The following is a 22,766-nucleotide window of genomic DNA, read 5'->3' as shown; positions in this document are numbered from 1 at the left end:
GCAGGCTTCGCCTGCTACCCGCCCGACGTAAATAAATACAACAACAACAACAATAACTCCAGGTATTGCTATATTACCTGAGATCTATTTTCAGTTTGAGGAGGAGAAAATAGGCGCAAGTCAAGAGATACGAATGGGAAGCCCTGTCTTGGGCGTCTATCGATTTGTGGAAGGCAAGAAGACATCTTCCTGCATAATCCTTTACAGTCATAATATCCCACCTCTCTATATTTCTCCAATAGCTCCCAAAAGCGGCTTCATCCACTAAACGTCGGTCCTATCAATCAAAGACAAAGAGAGGCAAGAAGAAATAAACTGCTACCATTTATCTTCTTGCTATCATATAATATTCTCGGTCGTAGCTGCAAGAAGAGATGTTTCTTTAATTTGAAATTCTTCGTCACTTACGAAAAACTTGAGAGGCGCAGGTTATACCCCTACGTTACCTTTCCTCTTCTTCAACATCTGATCCCTCTTCGAATGACTCCAACTACCAACTGAGATTGTGATGGAGTCATGTGCTTCTTTTCCGGTCTGTGTGAGTTAATTCCTGCACTACCACAGGCTCTGCAAAGGCTGATTACATATGTTTTCAACTGCTTACCAACTTCAGCAAGTTCCCAAAATTCACAGCCATGATTCAAACAAGCCAGGGGGCGGGGGTGAATAATAAAAAGATAGAGATTGATACCAGTGACATCTTCGCAAAGAGTCTTCAAAATGAAAAGAAGGAAGTTTCATCAGAGAATAAAAAAGGACTCTTCTTCTTCCTCGTATACATGGACAAGACTCAAGAGAAGTTCGTTCATGAGACATCGTTTTCAAATGTCCAGCTCAACATATCTATCCGATGCTTACCACCACCTATGCAGTCAGGACCAGTACCTATGAATCTACACAACAATAAATCTTTAACCAACCTCATCATAGCTTCAAGCCTCATCATAGCCGCCTCATTTAATAAAAGCAAGGCCCCGAAAAGAGAACAAAGAGCTCTCTCCGTACATATCATAGTTTCATGCCAACAAGGCAGCAAAGCCTAAAAGTCCCGACTACCTGGGTGAGTTAAGTACGATGAGTCGATGAAGCTTGTATTAGAACTCGGCGCTACTCTATCGAAAACTCTGACATGAAGGAGGATGACCCTCTGGGAACTGAGTTCTATATGAAATGCCGGCCTTCTTCCCTTGTCTCCGTCTGAGTCTAATATATCTAGTCTCTCTGTCTCTCTCTATACACGCCCGGCTTGTTAAGTGTCCCAATCCGCAGAATCGCAATGCAGAATCCTATGCTCACAAATGCAGTGTATCCCAGACGCCAACCAAGCCATAACTCGTAGTAGCACATCATCATCGGTATCCTTCTACGCCTTTACAAGCGTTCTTTAGTCCCCTCCTTCTGCGTCAACACCTCATTGCCGATGACGGCTTCGCAAGGCTCTGTCATCTCCTCTCCCCTTTTCCCGTTCACTTCCTCCCCATCATCCACATTCCCCAGATCGCCCACATCGGTACTAATCCAGTTCCAGCCCCTCAACCCCCTCTTCCCAAGAATAAGCTTGTCGTCTCTCGTCTCCTTGCCCTCTGTTTCCACCAACTCCATATCCTCCTTACTAGTCTCGCTAATTTCCACACCGCTTCTTCTCAATACCTGCAAGATAGCGCGGACATTCAACTTCATAACCCGCTCAGGTTCCTCAGACCCGAAGATACGCTTGGTGATCCAAGGGAAGAGAACGCCAAAGTCAGATTGCGATAGGTGCGCTGAGGTATCCGCATAGAAGAAGTTGGGCTCAGGGAAGGGACATGTTCCGTTCTTGAAGGAGTACACGTCGGAGCTGGGATTGGGGGATAGCAAGTGTTTCGTGGCTTTCAGATGGTCTCGCCATTTGAAGAATGCTTGGGATTCGACTGCCAAAAGCGCTGCTCCCCCTGGACCTCCTTCACAATAGCAGGGGAATGGAAGGTTCCAGAGCCAGCGTGTGGCATCGGCGCGGAGGGGAAGACACCAGACGTCAAGTAGGATGAGTGGAGTCTGCGGCGTTATTTGCGATAGAATGGGGGAGCGGGAGGAGGGTGTGAAGAGTGGTGTGTAGGATTTTGGAGCGGACGCGTTGCGTGGGGAGTAGAATGTTGATTTTACGAACTGAGCTACAGTTGCTGCGCCGAAACTGTGGCCTGCGAACGTTATTTTCCCGGCGGCATGAACGTCCATTTTTTCTTTGAAGGGCGCGAGGGATGCGGAAGAAGTGTTCAGGTTCGTGAGTTCGGTGCCCAAGTCCAATTTTAAAATACTGTCATGGATCACGCCCAATTCCCAGAGTCGCACTCGCAATTGCGCGTTGCGTCCAGCTTCCACTTCGGGGCTAGGTGTGTGCGAAAGTTTCTGGTACTCTATTGTACGTTTTGATTTCTTTGCGGAAGTCTTCCCGGATAGGCTGTTGTTTGAAGGCACATCGCGAATGTAAGATATGGGGGTGGATCCGTCTCTATGCTCGGGGGCGACAACAACCATGCCATGACTGGCGATTGAGCCTACAAGGTGCGAGTATGCGTTTCTGGAGCCACCGAGGCCGTGAGAGAAGATCATCACAGGCCATCTTTTATTGGCGGTTATAGGCGGGAGGAGAGGAGCATTTTTACGGACGGGAATGGAAATGTAGTAGATGAGACGAGGGAAGTATCTGTTGTGGTTAGCAGTGTTAAAGGAGAATTCAAGAAGTAAGATAACTCACGAAATAACCTCTGCCAACTTAGAGCCCGCGCCTAGGAACCGTGTATATGCAGATATATAGCCTTGCTGTGGGTTCGGGATCCAACTGACAGGCTTGCCACTCGCATCTGGCTCGCAGGGATAGAAGATGCGGTACTGGACTGTAGAAATATGGTTTACCGGCGCAGGGCTCGGCGACTCTAATTCAGTGACGGGTATCTCGACATCGATGGTACCAACTTTATAAGGGCCGGTATATTCGGGAAATCCTGGGACAGGACTTAAACGGGAGAGGTAGGAGGTCATCGTGGCTCTGTCTGTCTCCTGTGCACAGTGGCAATGGAACTTGGGTGTATTGCGTTGCGAAACTGGGGTTGTTTATGGACTTGGGACTTGGGCTGGGGAGCGACGGCAAGGTGAGAAGGAGATTTTGTAGGTGTTAGAAGTCAAGAGAGCAGAGTGAAGTAATTTGGAGGAAGTGAAGAGGAAGAAATAAGGAAGACAAGATGGAAGAGAAGCCTCGGCCCGTCCAGCTTCGTCATTTTGCCAAGGAATACTGGCACCGTACGGAGCTTGGTAGTGCTGGTCCCTGCGTTCCGGTCATTGGATCTCTCTATCAACTTCTCAGCGTCGTCGACATCAACTTATCCACGACGACATCAACAACATCGTCCATCCACTTTCAATCGATGCACAGGTGCACAGGTACACAGAGCTCTAACCATAGCGTCTCATCACCCACAATTCATTCCATTTTGTTATCCCATGGCTTCGGTGTTTATTAAACACTGGACAGTTGAAACTGTTGGCGTCCCTCACTCGGTGGCGTGGAGACACAATGGAAGGAGTCTACTCTATTCATAAATAGTGAGCAGACTGAATGCTCATTGTTCAACATGAGATTCTTTTTTTTCCATGCGATGGCGCAGGCGCTGTTGGTCACAAGATGATCGCCATGTCTATCTCCATGCCGTGTGCACCAGTGCCAACTTGCAATCAGGGCTTTCTTGGAACACTTCACTGCCATTCAAGGAATTTGTTTCCGCGCGTGTCGGCTTCACCTATTGTTCAGCTGAATTAGTTAGTACCCAGCATGCAATTCTTTTTTCGTCGATGGGAAACATGGGCTACCCTCAATTGTGGTCACCCAACATCATCCTACTGCTTCAGCCTGCTTGCGGGTAGTTCCTCCCGTCAAAGCGCCCGGGGAAGCACGTAGACTGAGCCATTGGAATTCCTCAACGATTCCTGAGGAAGTTTGTGTCAATCTCCAGCCGCGTGTTATCTCCAAATGCCGAGGGATTGTTATGGACGATGTTGTTTGGAGCATGTCACCTCCATCGCATGGATATGCAGTACGGGAACGGTGACTGTCACTTCAGACAATTCAAGCTTTATGTTAAGGACCCATGCTGCCGGGAATGTTTACGCGCACTTACTCCCCATGATCCCAGCTCACACGGTATGGGTTCGAGAACCAGACAAGTTCACATCCGAGCGTGATGAATCGCGTCTGATTCGCGATCTGAACATCAATCTTCCGCACGGTTGCGCAATACCTCCCGTTGTTTTGACCTAAGAAACAAGACTAGACACATCAAGTCAACGAGGAGACCAGCTACGAAGATCCTTTCCTTAAAACAACAATCTGGCAGCGGGAAGTCACCTCTCAGACTTCGGATTTTGGAATCCTGCTCGCCCATCATCCACACCATATGTTTCGTAAGGCGCGTCTTTCACTTCCATATATTCTTCATGGCCCCAAGGCGGAAAGGCATTCTTGCTGGCCAAATTTTTATTCAAGATCACTTGTCTGTTCTTCACTCGACGCCGGTTCGCAAATCAGCTGTCTGTAGACCTGACTCACATGCTCCTTTCATATCTTCCAGAGCTTACATAAGTTATGGCTATTGATCTTTGCAACGAAATCAATCGCCATGCCGGAGCGATTCTCACGGTACCCGAGAAGGGGCTTGTAGGTTGCCATCGTCCTACAGTAGCAGCAACCTCAATATCGCCTCGTGCCAGCTCCTTCCAATCTTCGATATCTACCCAGTCTCAGGAAGCAACAAAGCCAAGCGTCTATTCTTCAAGTCCAGTTACTCTATCTCTCCCGAGCCCTCTTCTCACTACAACTCTACAAACGTCTACAACGTTCCAGGACCCTACATCCTCGCCATCACCAAAATCGGCAATCTCACCACCCGCCGGCTCCCAGCTTCCCGACTCTCTTGGCACCTCTCTCCCAGACACCAACGGAAGTCTTGTGCCTAGAAACTCCCGTGACTTCTCTCAGACCGGTGGTGTCATAGGCGGGGTTGTCCTTGTCCTCGCAATTCTCGTAATACTTTACTTTTGTCGCAAGGCACGCCGTGAACCCCGGCACCGCTCCATTAGAGGGGCTCCCTCCTCTTTCAGATTCCTCAAGCCGTGGAAGGTCAAGGCAAATCTCGAAGAGCTGCTCTCTCAACGCGAGAGAGAAAAACAAGACTACGGACTACCAATGGCACAGCCCATTTACTCCTCTGACAATATGGCAGTTGCGAGTGACGGATATCGCCTCGCGATGCCGGAACCGTCGTTCGCTCCGCTACGTGCGAACCGCTCGTCGAGTTTGTACTCTGGAAGCATCTTGAATGGGCTGCCGCAGTACTTCCCACCCAGCCCGAATACACCCACCTGGACCCTGGTTATTCCAAAAACGTGCACTGGCCCGAGAGCTCGTGGTTTGAGTGGTTATTTCGAGGGGACTGGGGATCAGGAGCAGAGGAAACCATTTTTTAGACCGCGCTCAGAAAACAACATTGACCGCGTCTATTCGGCCTTCGACATTCAAGATGGAGAGAAGATACGAGCGAGGCCGTTGTCTGTGGCGAGTTCCGTTATGAAAGACATGGAGGGCGGAAATGTATCTCTTTTGCGGCATGACCCCCACGCAAGGCCGTGGTCCGCTTATAGTAGGAGGAGCTCAGTATACTCGACATCGACATATACTTCAGCTCCAAAATTCGCACCAAGAATCAACACCACGACGCGCGATCTCGACGCAGACCTACGTCTAAGTCCCGATATGGACCAAGAAAACGGCATCCGCAACCCATCGAACATGGCCGCCAAGAATCAGCTACTCATCAAACCTAGCACAAGCTCATACATGTTCACCGGCAGCAGTAAACTCAGGAACGAGATGGAGATGGTCGTTGGGGGGCGCGAGGCTACTTCGGCTGAGGATAGAGAAGGGGGGGTCGAGGTTGGAGCCTTGGGAGAGGAGGGAGATTACGAGGACGAGGCTGAGAGAGCAATGATGGAGAAGGCGAGGAGGTATAAAGGGAAGATTCGGCCGGGGATGGGGGTTCAGAAAAGCCAGAGAGGAAGATAGGGAGCGGGCCGGGTCTGCTTGGTTAGGATGGAGCAGGTGTGTCATGGATGAATAAATACGCTAAGCGAGCGGGCCGGGCCGGCGCAGCGCGTTCGGCCTTCCTTTCCTTCTCTTCTCTCTTTTCTAGTGTGTATATTTACTCAAGTCCGATTAGTTCAATTTGTTCCGCTAGCTCCAATGACTCTTTTACATATAAGCGGGTATGTGTGTATGTAGAGTCTCTCGACGCAGCAACAGAGTGCGAGAGCGAGTGCGACGGCTTGGTCACCAGTCAGTCAGTCAGTCAATCAATCCATCAACCAATCAATTCCTCAAGCCGCCACATTGAGATCGATACGGTTAAGTCGGAGGGGCGAGAAAGAGTACCTAGATAGAAGAGTACACATAGCCAGCACCGTCTCGGTCCGCTGGTAGCTCGCTCGCTACCTACCTACCTAGTCCGTCCGTCCGTCCGTCCGTCCATACCCGCAACCGAACTGAAAGGGAAGTACCTAGGGGCTTGGTCCTCCTCTGCTTCACCCTCTCCCACACGGAGGAGACGAACACTCACCCGCCCGGCTCGGATCCTGTGCTCACCTGGGTTTTTTTTTTTTTTTTTTTTTTTTTTTTTTTTTTTCAGGAAGGAAGGAAGGAAGGAAGGAACTGGCTGGCGGCTTGAGCTCGGTCGTCGTCGTCGTCGTCGTCGTCGTCGTCGTCGTAGACCGTCCCCCCCCGACCGTCTTGTTTGTGAGAGACGTACCGGTCGGTACCCGTCTGTCTCATAGCCGGTGAGCGTTTAAATATAATTTTATTATTATTATTTTTTATTTTTTTTTTTTTTTTTATTTTTATTTTTTTTTATTTTTTTTTAAAAAAAGGGAACGGGTCTGTAGGAGGTCGGGAAGGAAGCCGTAGCAGAAACGAACATACGTACGTACCGTACCTACCGTACGTAGCCTCAATTCCCCATTCCGCTTGCTGAATGTCAGTTACCTACCTAAGGTAGGTAGGTACCTAGTTCTCGGCTCGGCCATGGGGGTGTTCAGTGCAGTGCAGTTCCATTCCATTCCATTCCGGGAGCGGGAGCGGGAGCGGGGAGCGGAAGCGGGAACGGCGGCCTTGGGACGGGCGAGTCCTGAAACGCTTGGGGGACCCAAATAGGGGGGGGAAAACATCATAATAATAATCATCATCATGATCATACGTAGTCAGAATTATAAGAAAGATATTTTCAATTCGCGAATAGTCCGTGCGCGGACTATTAATAATCTCCTGAGCGGCGGACGGGCTCTTCTCCGGGACGATTCTCATCGATTGGGTTGGGATGGAATGGGTTGGGTTGGGTTGGGTTGGGTTGGTTCGCTTCAGGTCGGGTGGTAGGTAGATGGTTTGCATCGTTTGTTTTTTTCGGAATCGGCTACGGTGCTACGGTACTACGTACGGTACTGACTTGGGGGGGGGGTCTGAGGGTTGGGGGGATGGATCTATTAGGCAGCTGGCTATGTCGACGACTTCTTGGGAGCGTTTCGGAAAAGAGATGGGGACTGGGTGATCGGCGGGCCTGGATGAGAGATAATACGGTACTGTATGTAGCGCTGCGCTTGGAGATGTTGGTTGGGAATATGGATAGCGAAGTACCGGTAGGGTACTGTTGCATTCCTAGGGTTCTGGTGATCTCCTGTGCATGCATGCATAGATATACTACCGGTACGTACTATACCGGTACTACTACGTTCGTCTCTGATACTTTCGGGCATCTTTTGCAGTCTTGTTTTTTTTTGTTTTTTTGTTTTTCGAGAAGGAAGTTAAAGGCGATGGGCGGATGTACTATGTATGTCATTGAAGCTGCCGGAAGGTCCTGCGGTCGATCACGAAAAGTATGATGATCATGTGACGGACGCAAGTAACGGTACCTACTTACTACCTATATCAGAAGCGTATTTCCTTTTTATCGTTTATCTAAACTTATCCCCCGTACAGATGGTATCCGATCATCCGTTATCCGATCCTCCATCGTCCCCACGTCACTTTTTGTTTCATCTCGCCTCCTTCCATGAGAAGCTCACACAAGCATCCACATCCGCATCGACATCCACATCCTTATGTGTACTACGCTTACTACGCTTACTACGCTTACTACGCTTACTACGCTTACTACGCTTACTACGCTTACTACACCCATCCTGCCCCATCGACTACTACAGTACTACGTACTTCTATTTATGCATCCCACTTACTACGTATGCTCGGTACTGTAATAAACCTTGAGCCATGCGCGCATCCGGAAATGAAACGGGTTCATCCCATCGATCCTGTCCATCGCCGGGTATGTCGTCGCGGCTCAGATGCGATGGAAAGTGGTATGACGACGCGGCTTCGTCATTGACCGTTGATGTAAACAATGCATGCATAGGTACATACCGCCACGTTCCCCAGTCTCTGTATACTACGTCCCTATGGTACAGCAATTGTATATGCGAGAGGCGCGATGGCAATTGCTTCGTACCTGGTCTGGGTAGTTGAACATGCTTGGCTTGCCGGATCGCCCTCGGTCATGGCCGGCGGAGAGGCTGGGTTGGTGGTTTCACCTTCACCCACGGACAGAGTAGCTGCACGGGGATGGATTCGCGGATATTACTTTTGTCGATCATCTGACTCGGAGAGTCGGAGGGTCGGAGAGGCAGCGCAGCATCTACCGGTACTTTACGGTAAACACCCAATCGACAAACCATCTATCTCTCTGGTTTGGGTTGATCCGGAGGCCGCAGACACCACCGCCAGCCGACCTGCGACCTGCGACCTGCGACCTGCGACCTGCGACTTGCGACCTACGACCTATGACTTACGACCGACGACCTACGACCGACGACCTACGACCTACGACCTACGACCTACGACCTAATCGATCCGACTTAACCGTTCCGACCTAACCGATGCAAACCACGTGCCGAGGCGCGCCGAGGCGCAGACGTGGTACTTAATATCCGTGGTGATTTCGGCCACTGACGGACCCGGGTGGATGATGGTTGCCCTTCTTTCTCTCTCTCTCTCTCTCTCTCTCTCTCTCTCTCTCTTTTTCGTTCTTTCTATATATATACACAACTCTTCAACTCCACGTATAAACCACTATCACGAGTCGCGACTCGGCCGCGCGATCATTCCTATTTCGAGAATACAGCCACCATATACGTGGGTAGGTACTGAATGTAGCATCACCTGACGCGTCGGTCCTCCCACACTGGTCCTTAATAGGAGCCCGGTATCGCCCCTGAGCCACGACCGGGCTTTGCATGGGGCTGAGGGCTGCTATTGTGGGATCAGCCAATGCGGTGGCCATGTGATGCCCAGTCCGTTGGCTGTCGTTTCATGTTTGCCGTTTGGCGCCGGGAGGGGAAGGAGGTTGGGGGAGGTTGGGGGAGGTTGGGGGAGGTCGGTACTGACCGGTACTGGCCGAGTGGGATGCAGATTGAGATGTACGTTGTACATGCAGGTACGGGTAAGTATAATGAATGACATGTCGATGTATTACGTACCGATCTCGGGATGATCTCATCCACATATTATACGGTATATGTTAGATATTATCTATAATATGCATGTTATATCCACACACATCAATAACCATGTAGTATCTGGTATGCATCTGCCCTTTTTCCGAGTGACTACGTCGTCCTACGTACTACGTACTGTACTGTACATTCCACATCCCACAGACGAGATGATACGGGGAGCCCGGCTGCACGGAGCGTACCGTAATCAGAGGGACAGACGTGATGGTATTTATGGTATGGATCCGACTCTGGGTACCAGGGTACCAGGGTATCAGGGTCTGATCTGACTTCAAGAAGGTACTACGTACGTAGTAGTAGTACGTAGCACGTAGTACCGGTACTACAGTACAGTACTGTACCTACCTACTAGGTACGGTAGGTAGGTACTCCAATAAACCATCAGACCGGCAGGGCATCCCAGGTCACCCTAGGCCATCCCAGATCATTTCCAGGTCGTCCCAGGTCACCCCAGGTCATCTCCATCCCCATCCAATCCCATCATCCCCATCATCCCATCATCCCATCATCCCATCTGCGCTATCCAATCACCATCCCCCTCATCCCATTATCGATCCAATCGCCATCCCCCCTCATCCCATCCTCCCCATCCAATCACCATCCCATAGACCCCCCCCCCCCATGCACGGCTAACGCTTGGCAGGAGATGAGACCCCATTCCAATCTCCCGGCGCGTCTGGTTGCCCGGGTTCCTGTGGGCTGTCCTCTCTTTTTACTTTTTCTCCCACCTCCTCCCCCTCCCTCTCCCCCTTCGCCCCTGCTCTTTATCCATTTGCCCCTTCCCCTTCCCCGTTCGTCTCCCCTTCCCTTTCCCCCCCCTCCCCCTTCCCTTTCTGTTGCTCCTGTTACTCTCCCGTTACCTCGCCGTCGCTCGCGACTCCACACTCCTTTTTTCGCCTACCCTTTCATTCGCATTCCGTTTCGTTCGGGTCCCATCTCCCCATCTCTTCCCATCTCTTCCCATCTTATCCACCCTCACTCATTTGGCTTTGGCGCAAGTATCACCGCAGACACTCGTTCAACATATCATCATTGCTAAGGACATCATCTTGATCGCCCGTCCTTGACCCTTCTGGACTCCGGAAAGCTTTGTGGAAGAGAAACCAGCTCTTCGACGTGACGTGACGCTCGCAATCGCAGAAAGAAAAAGAAAAAGGAAAAGAAACACAAAAAAAAAAAAAAAAAAAAAAAAAAGGAACCGCGACCATCTCGAGACAGTGGATTCCCTGCGCAACGACACGCAACACGAAGGAGAAGAAGGAGACGAAGAAGAAAGAGAAAGAAGCATTCAGCGAAAAGGGAAAAACATCGTGCGTGGAATCGTCGCGCCGCCAGGACAAGAACTTTGGGGTGGGAATTGGTGCATCGGGAGAGAAAATCCTTGGGCTCGTCGCATCCCTTCCAGCCGAAGATACGTCGGCGGGAGGCAGACCATCACCGTCGCTGACAGTGATCTCGCGGCTATCAGCCACGAGAGCCGCCCTGGCGCTTCGTGGAAAAGCCGTCACCGCTTGAAGGGATATCAGAAATTTTCTCGCCTCGCCTCGCCTCACGAGAGCGTCGACTTTCCCTCTCCACCACCACACCACCACACCACCACAACACACGCATCCCTTCCCAGACGATCGCGCGCAGTCAATTGACTCTCGTGATCCACATTCCTTTTCTCCATCACACATCAAACATCCTTCTCACGCAGCGCTATCCTCAAGATGCACGTCCACCCGCGCTCCGTCCCCGTGGTGGCCACGCTCCTGGCCGGTCTCATCGGCCCAGCTCAAGGCTTCTGGCGTATGCCCTGTCGCGGTCGCACTGCGGTTGCCAGAATCGATCCCCTCGTCTCGCCCGGTGAGGCCGCGCACCACGCCCATGTGATCCACGGCTCTTCTGGTAAGTCTCCCCTTCCTCGTGGGCTGCGCGCGCGCGCGCGCGGGTGCCCCTTTTCTCTCGTCGTCGTCTCCTCCTCTCTGCCCTGCCGCTTTCGACGCGCCGGGGCTCTCTGGGTGATGCGTCCCGCGCGGTGGGGACCAACCCGGCGCGTCCAAATCAAACTAGAGGAGTGCTGACCTGGGATCTAGGTTTCGGCGTCGACTCCAAGTACGAGGATCTCGTGGCGGGAGACTGCACCAGTTGTGCCGTGACCCAAGATAAATCAGTGTACTGGGCTCCGGCCCTCTACTTCCAGGGGGAAGATGGAAAGTTCACTCTCGTCGAGCAGATGGGTGGTATGCTTGCGTAAGTCCACCCCCTCTGTTACGCGTCCCTCGCACGCGCACGTTACGCGCCTCCACCAGCCCTAGTATACTCACTCTCGAGATCCGAGATCTCTGCCCGCGGCCGGTGGACCTCGTTTCGATCTCTCCCCCCTTCCGCACCTTCCCATCCGCGAGAGATGGGGAGAGATCGAAGAGATCCTCCTTCGCTCCTTTCGATCATGCGCTAACAAGCAACCACCACCACAACAGCTACTACCTACTGCAGCCCAACCCCGGCGACAACAAGATCACTGCCTTCCCGGCTGGGTTCGAGATGCTCATCGGTGACACCAACCAGCGCAACTTCACCTACCCGGTCCCCGACCTCGAGAAATCGGCATGGACCGGCGAATTCACCGAACAGCCCTTCCTCCGCCAAGCCGCCGTCGGTTTCAACTGCTTGAACTACCAGAGAGCCCCCGAGGCAACCCTGTACCGACACTTCCTACCCGACAAGGAGTACCTCGATGCCAACTGCGCCAATGGTGTGCGCTTCGAGCTGATGTTCCCCTCGTGCTGGAACGGCAAGGACGTCACCTCCGAGGACAAGCAGTCCCACGTCGCCTACCCCAGCACCGTGATGGGTGGCACCTGCCCCGAGGGTTTCCCAGTGCGGGTCCCCTCTCTGCTCTACGAGATTATCTGGGCCACGGAGAATTTCATTGGCAAGAAGGGCAAGTTTATCATCGCGAACGGCGACCCCACTGGTGAGTTTGAGCTTTCCCCCCTCCCCCAACGAAACGACGTGCCAACCCACTCCTAGGTTTCGGTTACCACGCCGACTTCATGACCGGCTGGGACGTGGATGTCCTGCAGAGGGCCGTCGATACATGCACCAACCTGAGCGGCATGATCACGGATTGCCCCGTCTTCGACATCCAGAGCGATGAAGAGTCGCAACAGTGCAAGATCGATCTTCCTGAGGAGCTCGAGAACGAGGAAGTGTCCAAAGAGTACGTCTCGCTCCCTTCCCCCCGACCCCGTGCGCCGAACTAACTCTCGACCAGTCTGGACAGCTTGCCCGGCAACCCGGCCATCTCACCCGGTCCTGGCTACGCTGCCGGCGCCCACGGCTCGAAGAAGGCTGACGATGACGATGATGATGATGATGATGATGATGATGATAAGAAGGCCCCGGCTCCCGCCGTCCCCGAGAAAGTCTACGTGCCTGTACCGCCCCCCGTCGTCCCCGCCCCCGTCCCCGCCTACAAGCCCAAGCCCAAACCTGACGTCCCGGTTGCGGCCTTCACCCCCACCCCGGTGGGCTACCCCGTCAACAAACCAACCCCGATCCCCCTCCCAACGCCGATTGACAAGGCGCCTAAATACGCCGCGGTTCCGAAACCCGTTGCCCCGCCGGTTGATCCCAAGCCGGCCCCTCCCGCAACCACCTTGATGACCAGCTCGCTGCCACCGGTTGCGACGCAGACGGAAGATGGGATGTACACCACCCTCACCTACACCAAGGATGGCATGGTCATGATCAACGAGTACTACCTGGACGTGGTCGTGGTGACGGCCCCCTCATACGGCGAACCCGCCCGCAAGCGCCACTTGCACAACCACCGCCGCGGTATTCAGCACTAAGCACTCGATGGGAATGGACCTGCAGGCCCTCCCCAGGCGTTGAGGGATCTGATTGAATTTCCTTTTTTTTTCCTCGCACACTTGATTATCCGTTCTTGTATTTCCTTTGGCGCGCAAAGCACAGTTGGGGCCGGTCACATGATGCACCTTCTTTTTTCTTCTGGGAAGGAACGGGTAAGGAGCGGAGGTGGTGGGGGGGCTCTGTTTGTTCTTCTCATACCCCACCTCCCACCACCTCCACCACCTCCTCCTTGCCGTCCGTCCTTCCACCCTGTTTACAGTCCATGGGAAGTTTTTTGCGTCTTGCGTCTGGATATGCTTCTCGTTGGAGGATGGGATATGCGCCGAGTGGATGAGGAAGGAGGCACGAGAGACAGGGACAGGGCAAAAGCTGAGGCTTGGATTAGGAGAGGAGTAGAGAAGTAACAGAGCGAGCGCAATGTGAGAAAGCCATTAGGATTGCAGAATTCCACAGATGTGAATTCCTGAAAGAGAAGAAAGAAAAGAAAAGTACCCAACCAGAAACTAGACTTGAAACAGTTGCGATGTTGCCCGCCCGCTGCCACTGTCACGGACCTCCTTCTCTAGTGTGGTACGGCTTGTGCTTGTGCGACTGTACATTACGGGTTGTTTTTCTTCTTGTTGTTGTTGTATCGCTGTATTATTAATGTATTAATATCATGATCTACCTCTGTCTGTCTGTCTGTCTACCTCTCTCTCTCCCTCTCTCTCTCCCTCTCCCCCTTCCCATCAACCTCCGCTTACCTACCTACCTACCTACCTACGTATCCATCCATCCACCCATCCATCCATCCACCTATCCACCTATCTAACTATCTACCCACCTATCTATCCATCCATCCATCCAACCGACATGTATAGAAAAAAAAGCTAAAAAGCTAAAAAGCTAAAAAGCTAAAAAGCTAAAAAGCTAAAAAGCTAAAAAGCTAAAAAGCTAAAAAGCTAAAAAGCTAAAAAGCTCTCTCTCTCTCTCTATCTTTCTCTTTCTCTCTCTCTTTTTTTTTCTATCTCTCTCTATCTTTTTTTTTTCTCTTTCCCTTTTTTTTTCTCTTTCCCTTTCTTTCTCTTTTTCTTTCCTTTTTTTTTTTTTTTTTTTTTTTTTTATATATATATATATATATATATCTTTTCCCCCCTTTTCTTTCTTTCTTTCCTTCCTCTTTCCTTCCTCTTTCCTTCCTCTTTCCTTTCGAGATCTCTCCCTTCGAAATATCTCTCTCTCTCCCTTCAAAATCTCCCTCTTCCCCCCCCCCCCCCTTTCCTTCCTCTTTCCTCTTTCCTCTTTTTCCTCCCCCCTCAAAATCTCTCCCTCTCCAAGTTTGGTTTTTTTTTTTCTTTTCTTCTTCTTTTTCTTTTTCTTTTTTTTTTAAAACACCCCCTCCTCCCCCCTCGCCCCAAGATGTTTCCCTTCTTCTTATCTTCTTATCTTTCCGCTTGAGAGGTGAGAGGTGAGAGGTGAGAGGTGAGATAAGGGATGAGAGGTGAGAGGTGAGCAAAAAGGCCTATCAACGGTAACGAATGTGTGAAAGAGGAGAGAACGTGTCGTGGTGGTGGTGGTAGTTGGTCGTGAGCTAGTTCTTAATATGAGATTGTTTTTGTAGTGCGTGGTGCGTGGTGCGTAGTTTGTGGTTTGTGGGGCGTTGGAGGGGGGAGAGGGGGGAGTGGTGGATGATAGATGATGAATGGATGGATGGATGGTATGGTATTATATGCATAAGGAGTTGGATGCGGGAATCGATGGGGTTGATTGAGCTTTTGTTTAGGGGGTTGGGGGGGGGGGGGTTAAGTAGATAAGTGGATGGATGGATGGATGGATGGGATATGTAAGGACTATGATGAGGGCGAGGGATGCTTGGTTGGTTGCTTGGTTGGTTAGAGTGGGCTGTGAGATAAGAGAGATGGAAGAAGAGACAGGTAGAGAGAGAGAAAAAGAGAGCTCTGAAAGACAAGAGCTCCGAGAGCAAGAGCGGGCTAGTTGGTTTTACAAGGGAGGGCGCTGAGTATCATGTATGTATGTATGTATGTATGAATTTTCTCTCTCTCTCTCTCCCTCCTTTCTTTTTTCTTTCCTCTTTCTGTTTGTTTGTTCTCCAGGCTTGTTCTCCAGGCTTTTTCTTTCAGGCCTTTTTTTTTTTTTTTCTTATTAACTTGTTTATTCTGACTTGTTTCTTCTCCTTCTGTGATGAAGCAGAGGCAGATAGATGGAAGAGAGAGAGAGAGTTGAGAGAGAGGGCTGAAAGACAAGATAAGAGCTCCGAGAGAGATGGAGATGGAGATTGAGCTAAAAGAGCTCAAAGAGCTAAAAGAGCTAAATGAGCTAAAAGAGCTAAAAGAGCTGAGAGAGCTGAGAGAGCTAAAAGAGCTAAAAGAGCTAAAAGAGCTAAAAGAGCTAAAAGAGACGGCCCACAGATAGAGAAACGAATAAACAAATCAACCGAGAAATAGACTAGAGAAAAAGGCGAACGGGAAAGGAAACAAGGGCGAGCGGCTTGGCGTTGGGTGTTTGGTTGGTTGGTTAGTTTGTGTTTGGCTTGTTTGGCTTGTTCGCCTGGTACTGATTGGTAGATGGTAAGTAGTGAGTGAGTAGTGGCTAGGAGAGGGACTGGCTCTGGATACAGGCAGGTGAGGGAGAGAAGGCGGGAAGTGAAAAGAGAGAGAAGAGAGAGAGGATAGAGAAAAGAGAGAGAGAGAGAGAGAGAGAGAGAGAGAGAAGATAGGGTTGTAGCTCTTTATTTCTGGAGATTTCCATTTCTTACACAAACGCTACATCTTATCTATACCTATCCCTCCTATCGCTCCCAACGACCTATGCGATGTGATGTGATACGGGGCATCGAGGCAATGCAATGCTACAAGCTACAAGCTACAGTATTCTACATTTCGTGACCCGTCCGTTCTTCGCCTCGCCTCGCTTAGCCACAAATGCCAAAGACCCAAACCGTCAACATGTCATTGTCTACACAGTCACCCACTGCCACCACCCACCACCCACCACCTACTGCTTATTACTCGCCTGCCTCCTCGCCCTCCTGGCCGCCTCCCTCTGCCGCTCCATCAGCATCTCCTTCTCCCGCATCATCTGCTTCCGCACCTCCTCATACTTCCGAGTATCATCCCTCAGCTTCTTCGCCTTGCCCTTCTCCGTCATCTCGTCCGCCTTCTCCCGGCCTTGCTTCACCACCCCGCTAAAAGATTTGCTGACCTCGCTCACCACGTTACCCAGCACGCCCTTCTTCTTCTGCTGCTGGCCCACCGCCTCGAAGCGCCCGTCAATCTCCTTCGTGTCCAGAACACGCATCTTAGCTGTGGACGCGGAGCCCGGCTCCGAGGGGTCCTTTTTGACGGGGAATTGTGTCATATTGAAGTAGGAGCGAAACCAGGGGTTTCGAAAGGCGGCGCCTTGGAGGTAGGAGATGAAGCCCGTGACTAGGAAAGAGAGTTGAAGGCAGGCGGGGAGCCACCAGGTGGCTATTAGTGTCAGAGTGGGAAGACCCCACAACATGAACTTGGCCATTGCGGTATTTTGATTCAACTGGCCTATTTCGCCTCCTTTCTGGGGGGCTTGTCAGTCACTGTGCTTTCCTGGTCGCGCTGGATATAGAGGGAAGAGGGGGGGGGGGGAAGGGACGTACACGCAGCGACCAGTGCAGCACAACCGACCCAGCAATCGGCAGCAAGAACAACGGATCGGGCAGTGTCAGGTTTTGGAACCACAGCACGCCCCCCGTCTCCAGCCCCGGCACTGGCAATTTCGACATGGCCCTCATCAGCACAAAGGTCCCATATCCGGCAAAAACCTGCAGCATCGGCAAGAGACTCCTGTACATCTTGATGCCAGCCCGTCGGTTAATCATCCGAATTTCCGAGCGGATCTGCATCATCAAGTGCTTGTCTCCTGCGCGTGACGCTTCCGCCATTTTGACTGTGAGCGGCTTGGTGATGGGCGCCGTGTGCTGCAGCCGGGCTGCGTTGTCGGCGGAGTTGATCATGATCTTGAACAGGGCGGCGCGCACGAGGAAGCCGGTGATGGAGATGGAAACCCACCAGGGCGTGCCGGCGTAGACATGGACATGCTCGAGAAGGAACTGCATCATGGTCGTTGGACCGAAGCCATAGTCCAGACCGAGAGTGTTTAGGTATCCTATGGACTCGGGAATGTTGTGGATGGACCCGGAGGCAAAGTCTGTAGCGCTATCTAGGGAACTCGTGAGGTCGTGAGAGGACGGTGATGATGGGATTGCCTCCCCGACGAAATCAGAGGGCGTGGAAGAGGCACTCGAGGCGATGGTGACCGTGGGGGTGGTAGAGGAGGCAAAGCGTATTGCTGTGCCAGTTCGTATTAAAGTATTTGGTTGTGAGAATTGAGGAGATGCGTAAGATCCGGGGATGAATCTGCGATTCTTGTTCATGGAAAGCAGTCCATGGGCTCTAATGGTGCGATGTAGAGGTACAGGTGAAGAAGAGAACTGGATAATTGCCCTGATTAGCCAGAAACCCAGGGTATTGGAGAGAGCAATTGCGATTACTTGTCTGACAGGAACAGAAAGCGTCTCGAGTCGCCGTCGGCCTGTTCCAATTGTCTGAATAGACCAGCGGAGGCCTCTGCTGGGAATCATGGTAAGGTGTGAGGTGGGCGGGTGGACAGTGGTCGTGGTCGTGTTGGTGTTTGCGGTCTCTGCCCGGATGTGATGTCGCAAAAATTGGAGTGATCGATCGCGAATCGCGAATCCCTGGTCTCAGTAGCGCGTACGACGGCCGTGTCACTGGAACTGAACAGAACATGGGAAAAGAGGAATTTGAATCCGGTCTAAAATGGCTCTGAGCCTGGGCATGCTCATGCTGCAATTTTTTATATTCGGAATTCCATTCGACCGGACCCTACAAGTTTGGCTGCTGGATTTGGAGCATTTGTTGCAGACACATCCCAAGTCCATAGCTCGTATTGCCATCCATATCCCCCAAAACAAGTCCACAACTAGCCGGAGCTCCCATACTCGCTCTATTGAGCCTCTCTCATGATCATCTTGAATCCACAGACCGCTATTGTACAAGCCCAAACGCCTGGTATCTGCATGCAGTGGTGACATCCCCGTCTCTCCGCGCCCTCATTCCATACTTGTCAAATCATTCAAATCATTGCCCCTCCGTTTCCTCTCGACTGGGTCATCCCGAATCTCAATTCCAGGTCCTATAGAGTGTCGCGCTCGTCCACCCGGAAAGACCTAGAAGAAGACAGAAAGTTAGCTCGTTTGCAATGCCGAGAGGGCCGCCCTCCATCCCCAAGACAGAGCCCTGTCTACATTGGTGGAAGCTCTGCAGGATGCCAATTTTTTTCTCCATCCCAAATAGACTGTATGGGGTCTGCATACCTTGGTGCCTCCCCATCCCAGTCTGAACGCAGCTTCGTGTGCAAACAGCTCTCCAAACCCCAACATGAGTCCGTTGATGAAGGGGAGCAGCAGATTGATCGCAGCTCCTCTAACCAGACCCCACATCGTGGGGGGTGAATACAGGATCAGAGGAGGCGAGTCGGACGAGGAGGCTGGAGACGGAGAGAGATCATCGTTGCCAGAATATTGCTCGGAGTCGGAGGGGATGGTCATCGAGGACTCGGTCAGAGGGTTGGTTTCGGAAGACATGGCAGGATTTTGGTCGCCTCGTTGGGTCCAGGTCCAGGTCCAGGCCAGTCAGTGGTGGGAAATCAGATCAGTGGTGGGAAATTCGAGATTGTACTTTGTTTATTGTTGGTCGCCTTGTTAGGTGCGGGCAGGTTAGTGGTCGTTTGCTCTGCGGGTGAAGGTCGCGCGGTGACTGTTGAAGCTTTGGTACTGAAGTCCCGCCCTCGGAGCTAGTACGTAGAAGCTTTGGTGGGGTGCTTGCTGCCTCGTCCATCTTTCTCTTTGCTTCACATCACATCTCGATACCCAAACACACTTCAAGACCGCAACCGCAACCGCAACCGCAATTATGGCAGACCCGGAGCTGATGGAGGAGCGATTGACACACAGTGCAGCTATCACTCAGTTCATCCAGATTACCAACGCCCAAATCGACGCTGTAAGCTTCACCTATTCTCTCACACATACAAACACAAACACACACACACACACACACACACAAGTACCTACCTAGGCTAATATCTCCAGGCCGAGACATGCCTCCGAGCATATGGATGGGATCTCGATCAAGCAGTCACGGGATGGTTCGAGCAGAACGAGCCAGAGGCAGAGGCAGGCGAGGATACAGAGATGGCAGGAGCTGAACCCAAACAAGAAGAATACACCGGACCGCGAACTCTTGATGGCAGACCTGCACCGCAATCCATCCCTGCTGTCGGTTCATCCTCGAGCTCTGCTAAGCCAAAGAAGAAGGGAGGAATCGCTACGCTGGGCTCTTTAAGTTCTGGAAGTCACGGCCACGGCCACGATGATGACGATGACGAGGACGACGAGGACTTTGATCCTGACGGGGAGCCTAGAGATCTGTTTGCCGGTGGAGAGAAATCGGGACTGGCTGTTCAGGATCCCCCATCGAGAAGTAATGATCCAAGAAAGGTTGTGAGCGATATCCTTAAAAAGGCAAAAGCGTATGTACTCCTCTCGGCCCATCTTACCCAGCTAATACCCCCCCAGAAACGCGGCCAGACCAGGCGGTGGACCCTCATCATCAGCAGCAGCTCCATCCCGATTCCGTGGCAGCGGCATGACCCTCGGCGGTGAAGACACACCCTCTCAAGTCATCCCCGATCCTCATCCCCAAGCCCCCGAAGTAGGCGAAACCCAAACCCGCATTCTCCATCTCTGGACCGATGGTTTCAGCGTCGAGGACGGCCCTCTCCACCGTTTTGACGACCCCCAAAACGCCGCCGACCTCCAAATGATCCGCACCGGCCGAGCCCCCCTCCACCTAATGGGCGTGCGTCCCGATCAGCCCGTCGACGTCCAGCTCATCAAGCACAACGAAGCTTACAAGGCCCCTCCTAAGGTCTACAAGCCATTCAGTGGATCCGGTAACAGACTGGGCAGCCCGACCCCTGGTGCTTCTACGACCAGTACCGCGCCTGCTGCGGCTCCGACTGCTGCTAGCTCGAATGTTGGCCCTGTTGCACCAGCTATCGATGATTCCCAGCCGACCGTTACTCTCCGTATTCAGCTTGCAAGTGGTACCAGACTCACCGCTCGATTTAACACTACCAACACGATTGGCGATATCTATGATTTTGTCAATTCCGCTGCTCGCGAAAACAATGAGCGAGATTGGGTCTTGGCTACCACGTTCCCGAATAAGGATCATACGGACAAGTCGTTAGTCTTAGGCGAGATGGCTGAGTTCAAGCGAGGTGGCAATGCTGTTCAGAAGTGGACTTAGAGTTATCTCTGGTGGAACAAAGGTTTATGATGGAAGATGAGCCACATGAATGGATGATTTTGCATGATATGATTTGGTGCATAACCACCATGCGGGCGTTTGGTTCGGAAGAATGGGCTACGTTGCACATGTGCTGGATGCGGATGGTTCATATGGTTGGGCTAAACTCTAGATATATTAGAAGGCAATCACAACCATCAGAGAATCCTATTCGAAGTGACTTGTAAGGAAGCAAAACAATTAGGAAGTAGACCTTGCGTAGACATTCCAATTTTCATCCTAAAGCTCAGGGAAGCAATCGGTTCTGCTCGCCCGAGCAGTCAGTTGGAAATAAATAGGTCTTCATGAAATCCATCCATCGCGCTGCAGATAATCTTTGTAAAAAACCTCCGTTGAAAAATGAATTGGTTCCCTTCGGTTGAAGCCTCGCGGGTGGAACTTGCGCCGCCGGAAAGCCTTTATTCCATTTTATTCAACCTCACCGAGCCTCGAGTCGGCCGTTCACGCGTTCCCCAAGTGCTAGAGCAACGATCTTCACTACAAACTTCCACGACTCAAAACAGAGGTGCGATGGAACATGCGGAACTACCTATATTAACAACTTGAATCCTACGCTCAAGAAGATTTTCCTTTTCTCCACGTATGCATGAAGTGGAGATTGGAGCATTCAAACATAGACTATGCTTTGGGAGGGGTTTGAAAGCTGACCACAACTTCTGCCTACGGACCTCTTGGATGGTACCGGTACTGTAGGAGATGACGAACAAGGAGGGAATGGAGTGCGATAGTGAGCGTCGTGGATGGGTTGGTTGTTTATCATCAATCCTTGGATTAAGTAAGGGGTGGAGCTGTTGTGCGTGGTGGCTCACTGTACCGACAGCTGCCGATACGTAGGATGAATGGGTGTCAAGATGTGGAATCGTGAATTTCTCGGGGTTCGGGCCGGGGTTTATTGAGTACCTAGTGCGTTCATTGGCGATTTCATGTTGAGATTGTTGGGTGTTTCAGTCTGGGTTGTTTCTTGGGGGTAGGTATGTTTGATGGCTGGAGATTAAGGTTTGTTTTCGGTGGTACTTTATGTTTTTGATGGCGAGAGTTTGGTTTGATAGTGCTGCTTGGAGATGGAGCTGGGGAGTATTGGCAAACGAGGCCTAATGTGGAGTGCGGCTCTGGCCATTTTTTGTCTATTTTCTTTTTTTCTTCTCTTCAAAATCATGGTCGTTCGGGAGGAAGTTGGTGTATATGGGGCGAAGGTGCTTCATTCTTTCGCATGCCTCTGATCAGATCAGCGTCAGACCAACAGAACTGTGAACACTAGCCGTGTTTTTGGAGATGGACAAAGTTTTTCAAATACTTGGTCCGCCGGGCGGGAAGAGCTGTTGAGACGAAAAGGAACTCTCTTAATCAGATATTGAATAAGAGTGGTGAAACAAGTTCTTGATTTGTGATTATAGCTTTCAAGATATGACCTTCGCAAAACCTGTCAACTAGACTCCTGCTATTCAATAGAGTAGATGGATATGAGGTATATATAACCCTTTAGGATATTATCGATATCCGTAAAGAAGGGATCTCGTATCAAGCCATCAAGCTATACTCCACGGGGGGAGGGGTCTTTGTCTTTTGGCACCTTTCTGTAAGGCGGAAACAGCTTCGTGACTATTCTACCGGCTTGCTCTCCATTACGTAGAATCTATAGGCAGGCATGGTTATGATTTCTGCGACAAATTCTCGGCAAAGCATAACTATCAAATCTGGAACGACAGCGTCAGAATTCTTGACAGCAAAGAGTAATATCGGTAGCATAATGAATTTATTCTAATACATCTCAAACCACCTCCTGAATGCTTGCAACTCACTTGTCTGAACACTCGAGCCGAAAGCTGTCTTCGGTTT

General features: G+C 51.3%; 6 protein-coding genes across 6 annotated transcripts; 3 read left to right on the top strand and 3 right to left on the bottom strand.

The window, feature by feature from the left end:
* Positions 1 to 1,371: 1,371 nt before the first annotated feature.
* L3040_002676 (uncharacterized protein) lies at positions 1,372 to 3,018 on the bottom strand (the record flags this gene model as incomplete). Its single annotated transcript, XM_007290509.1, has 2 exons — positions 1,372 to 2,683; positions 2,735 to 3,018. The coding sequence occupies 2 exons, from the start codon at positions 3,016 to 3,018 to the stop codon at positions 1,372 to 1,374; spliced, it is 1,596 nt and encodes a 531-aa protein (XP_007290571.1).
* Positions 3,019 to 4,649: 1,631 nt separating this feature from the next.
* L3040_002675 (uncharacterized protein) lies at positions 4,650 to 6,091 on the top strand (the record flags this gene model as incomplete). Its single annotated transcript, XM_066155647.1, has 2 exons — positions 4,650 to 4,687; positions 4,741 to 6,091. 2 exons carry the CDS (start codon positions 4,650 to 4,652, stop codon positions 6,089 to 6,091), a joined length of 1,389 nt encoding a protein of 462 aa, XP_066012627.1.
* Positions 6,092 to 11,351: 5,260 nt separating this feature from the next.
* On the top strand, positions 11,352 to 13,481 carry L3040_002674 (uncharacterized protein; the record flags this gene model as incomplete). Its single annotated transcript, XM_066155646.1, has 5 exons — positions 11,352 to 11,529; positions 11,718 to 11,874; positions 12,105 to 12,601; positions 12,658 to 12,847; positions 12,902 to 13,481. 5 exons carry the CDS (start codon positions 11,352 to 11,354, stop codon positions 13,479 to 13,481), a joined length of 1,602 nt encoding a protein of 533 aa, XP_066012626.1.
* A 3,016-nt stretch (positions 13,482 to 16,497) lies between these two features.
* On the bottom strand, positions 16,498 to 18,118 carry L3040_002673 (uncharacterized protein; the record flags this gene model as incomplete). The annotated part of the gene is made up of 3 exons (XM_066155645.1): positions 16,498 to 17,055; positions 17,135 to 17,968; positions 18,029 to 18,118. The coding sequence occupies 3 exons, from the start codon at positions 18,116 to 18,118 to the stop codon at positions 16,498 to 16,500; spliced, it is 1,482 nt and encodes a 493-aa protein (XP_066012625.1).
* Positions 18,119 to 18,607: 489 nt separating this feature from the next.
* On the bottom strand, positions 18,608 to 19,141 carry L3040_002672 (uncharacterized protein; the record flags this gene model as incomplete). Its single annotated transcript, XM_007290514.1, has 2 exons — positions 18,608 to 18,724; positions 18,872 to 19,141. The coding sequence occupies 2 exons, from the start codon at positions 19,139 to 19,141 to the stop codon at positions 18,608 to 18,610; spliced, it is 387 nt and encodes a 128-aa protein (XP_007290576.1).
* Positions 19,142 to 19,469: 328 nt separating this feature from the next.
* Positions 19,470 to 20,870, top strand: L3040_002671 (uncharacterized protein; the record flags this gene model as incomplete). Its single annotated transcript, XM_007290515.1, has 3 exons — positions 19,470 to 19,559; positions 19,649 to 20,088; positions 20,135 to 20,870. 3 exons carry the CDS (start codon positions 19,470 to 19,472, stop codon positions 20,868 to 20,870), a joined length of 1,266 nt encoding a protein of 421 aa, XP_007290577.1.
* Between the last annotated feature and the right edge of the window lie 1,896 nt (positions 20,871 to 22,766).

Source organism: Drepanopeziza brunnea (assembly GCF_022702325.1).
Source record: "Drepanopeziza brunnea f. sp. 'multigermtubi' strain 214-2 chromosome Unknown ctg3, whole genome shotgun sequence".
NCBI classification, from domain to species: Eukaryota; Fungi; Ascomycota; class Leotiomycetes; order Helotiales; family Drepanopezizaceae; genus Drepanopeziza; species Drepanopeziza brunnea.
Note: the sequence above shows the minus strand (reverse complement) of the source record. Positions and strands in the feature narration are given on the sequence as shown.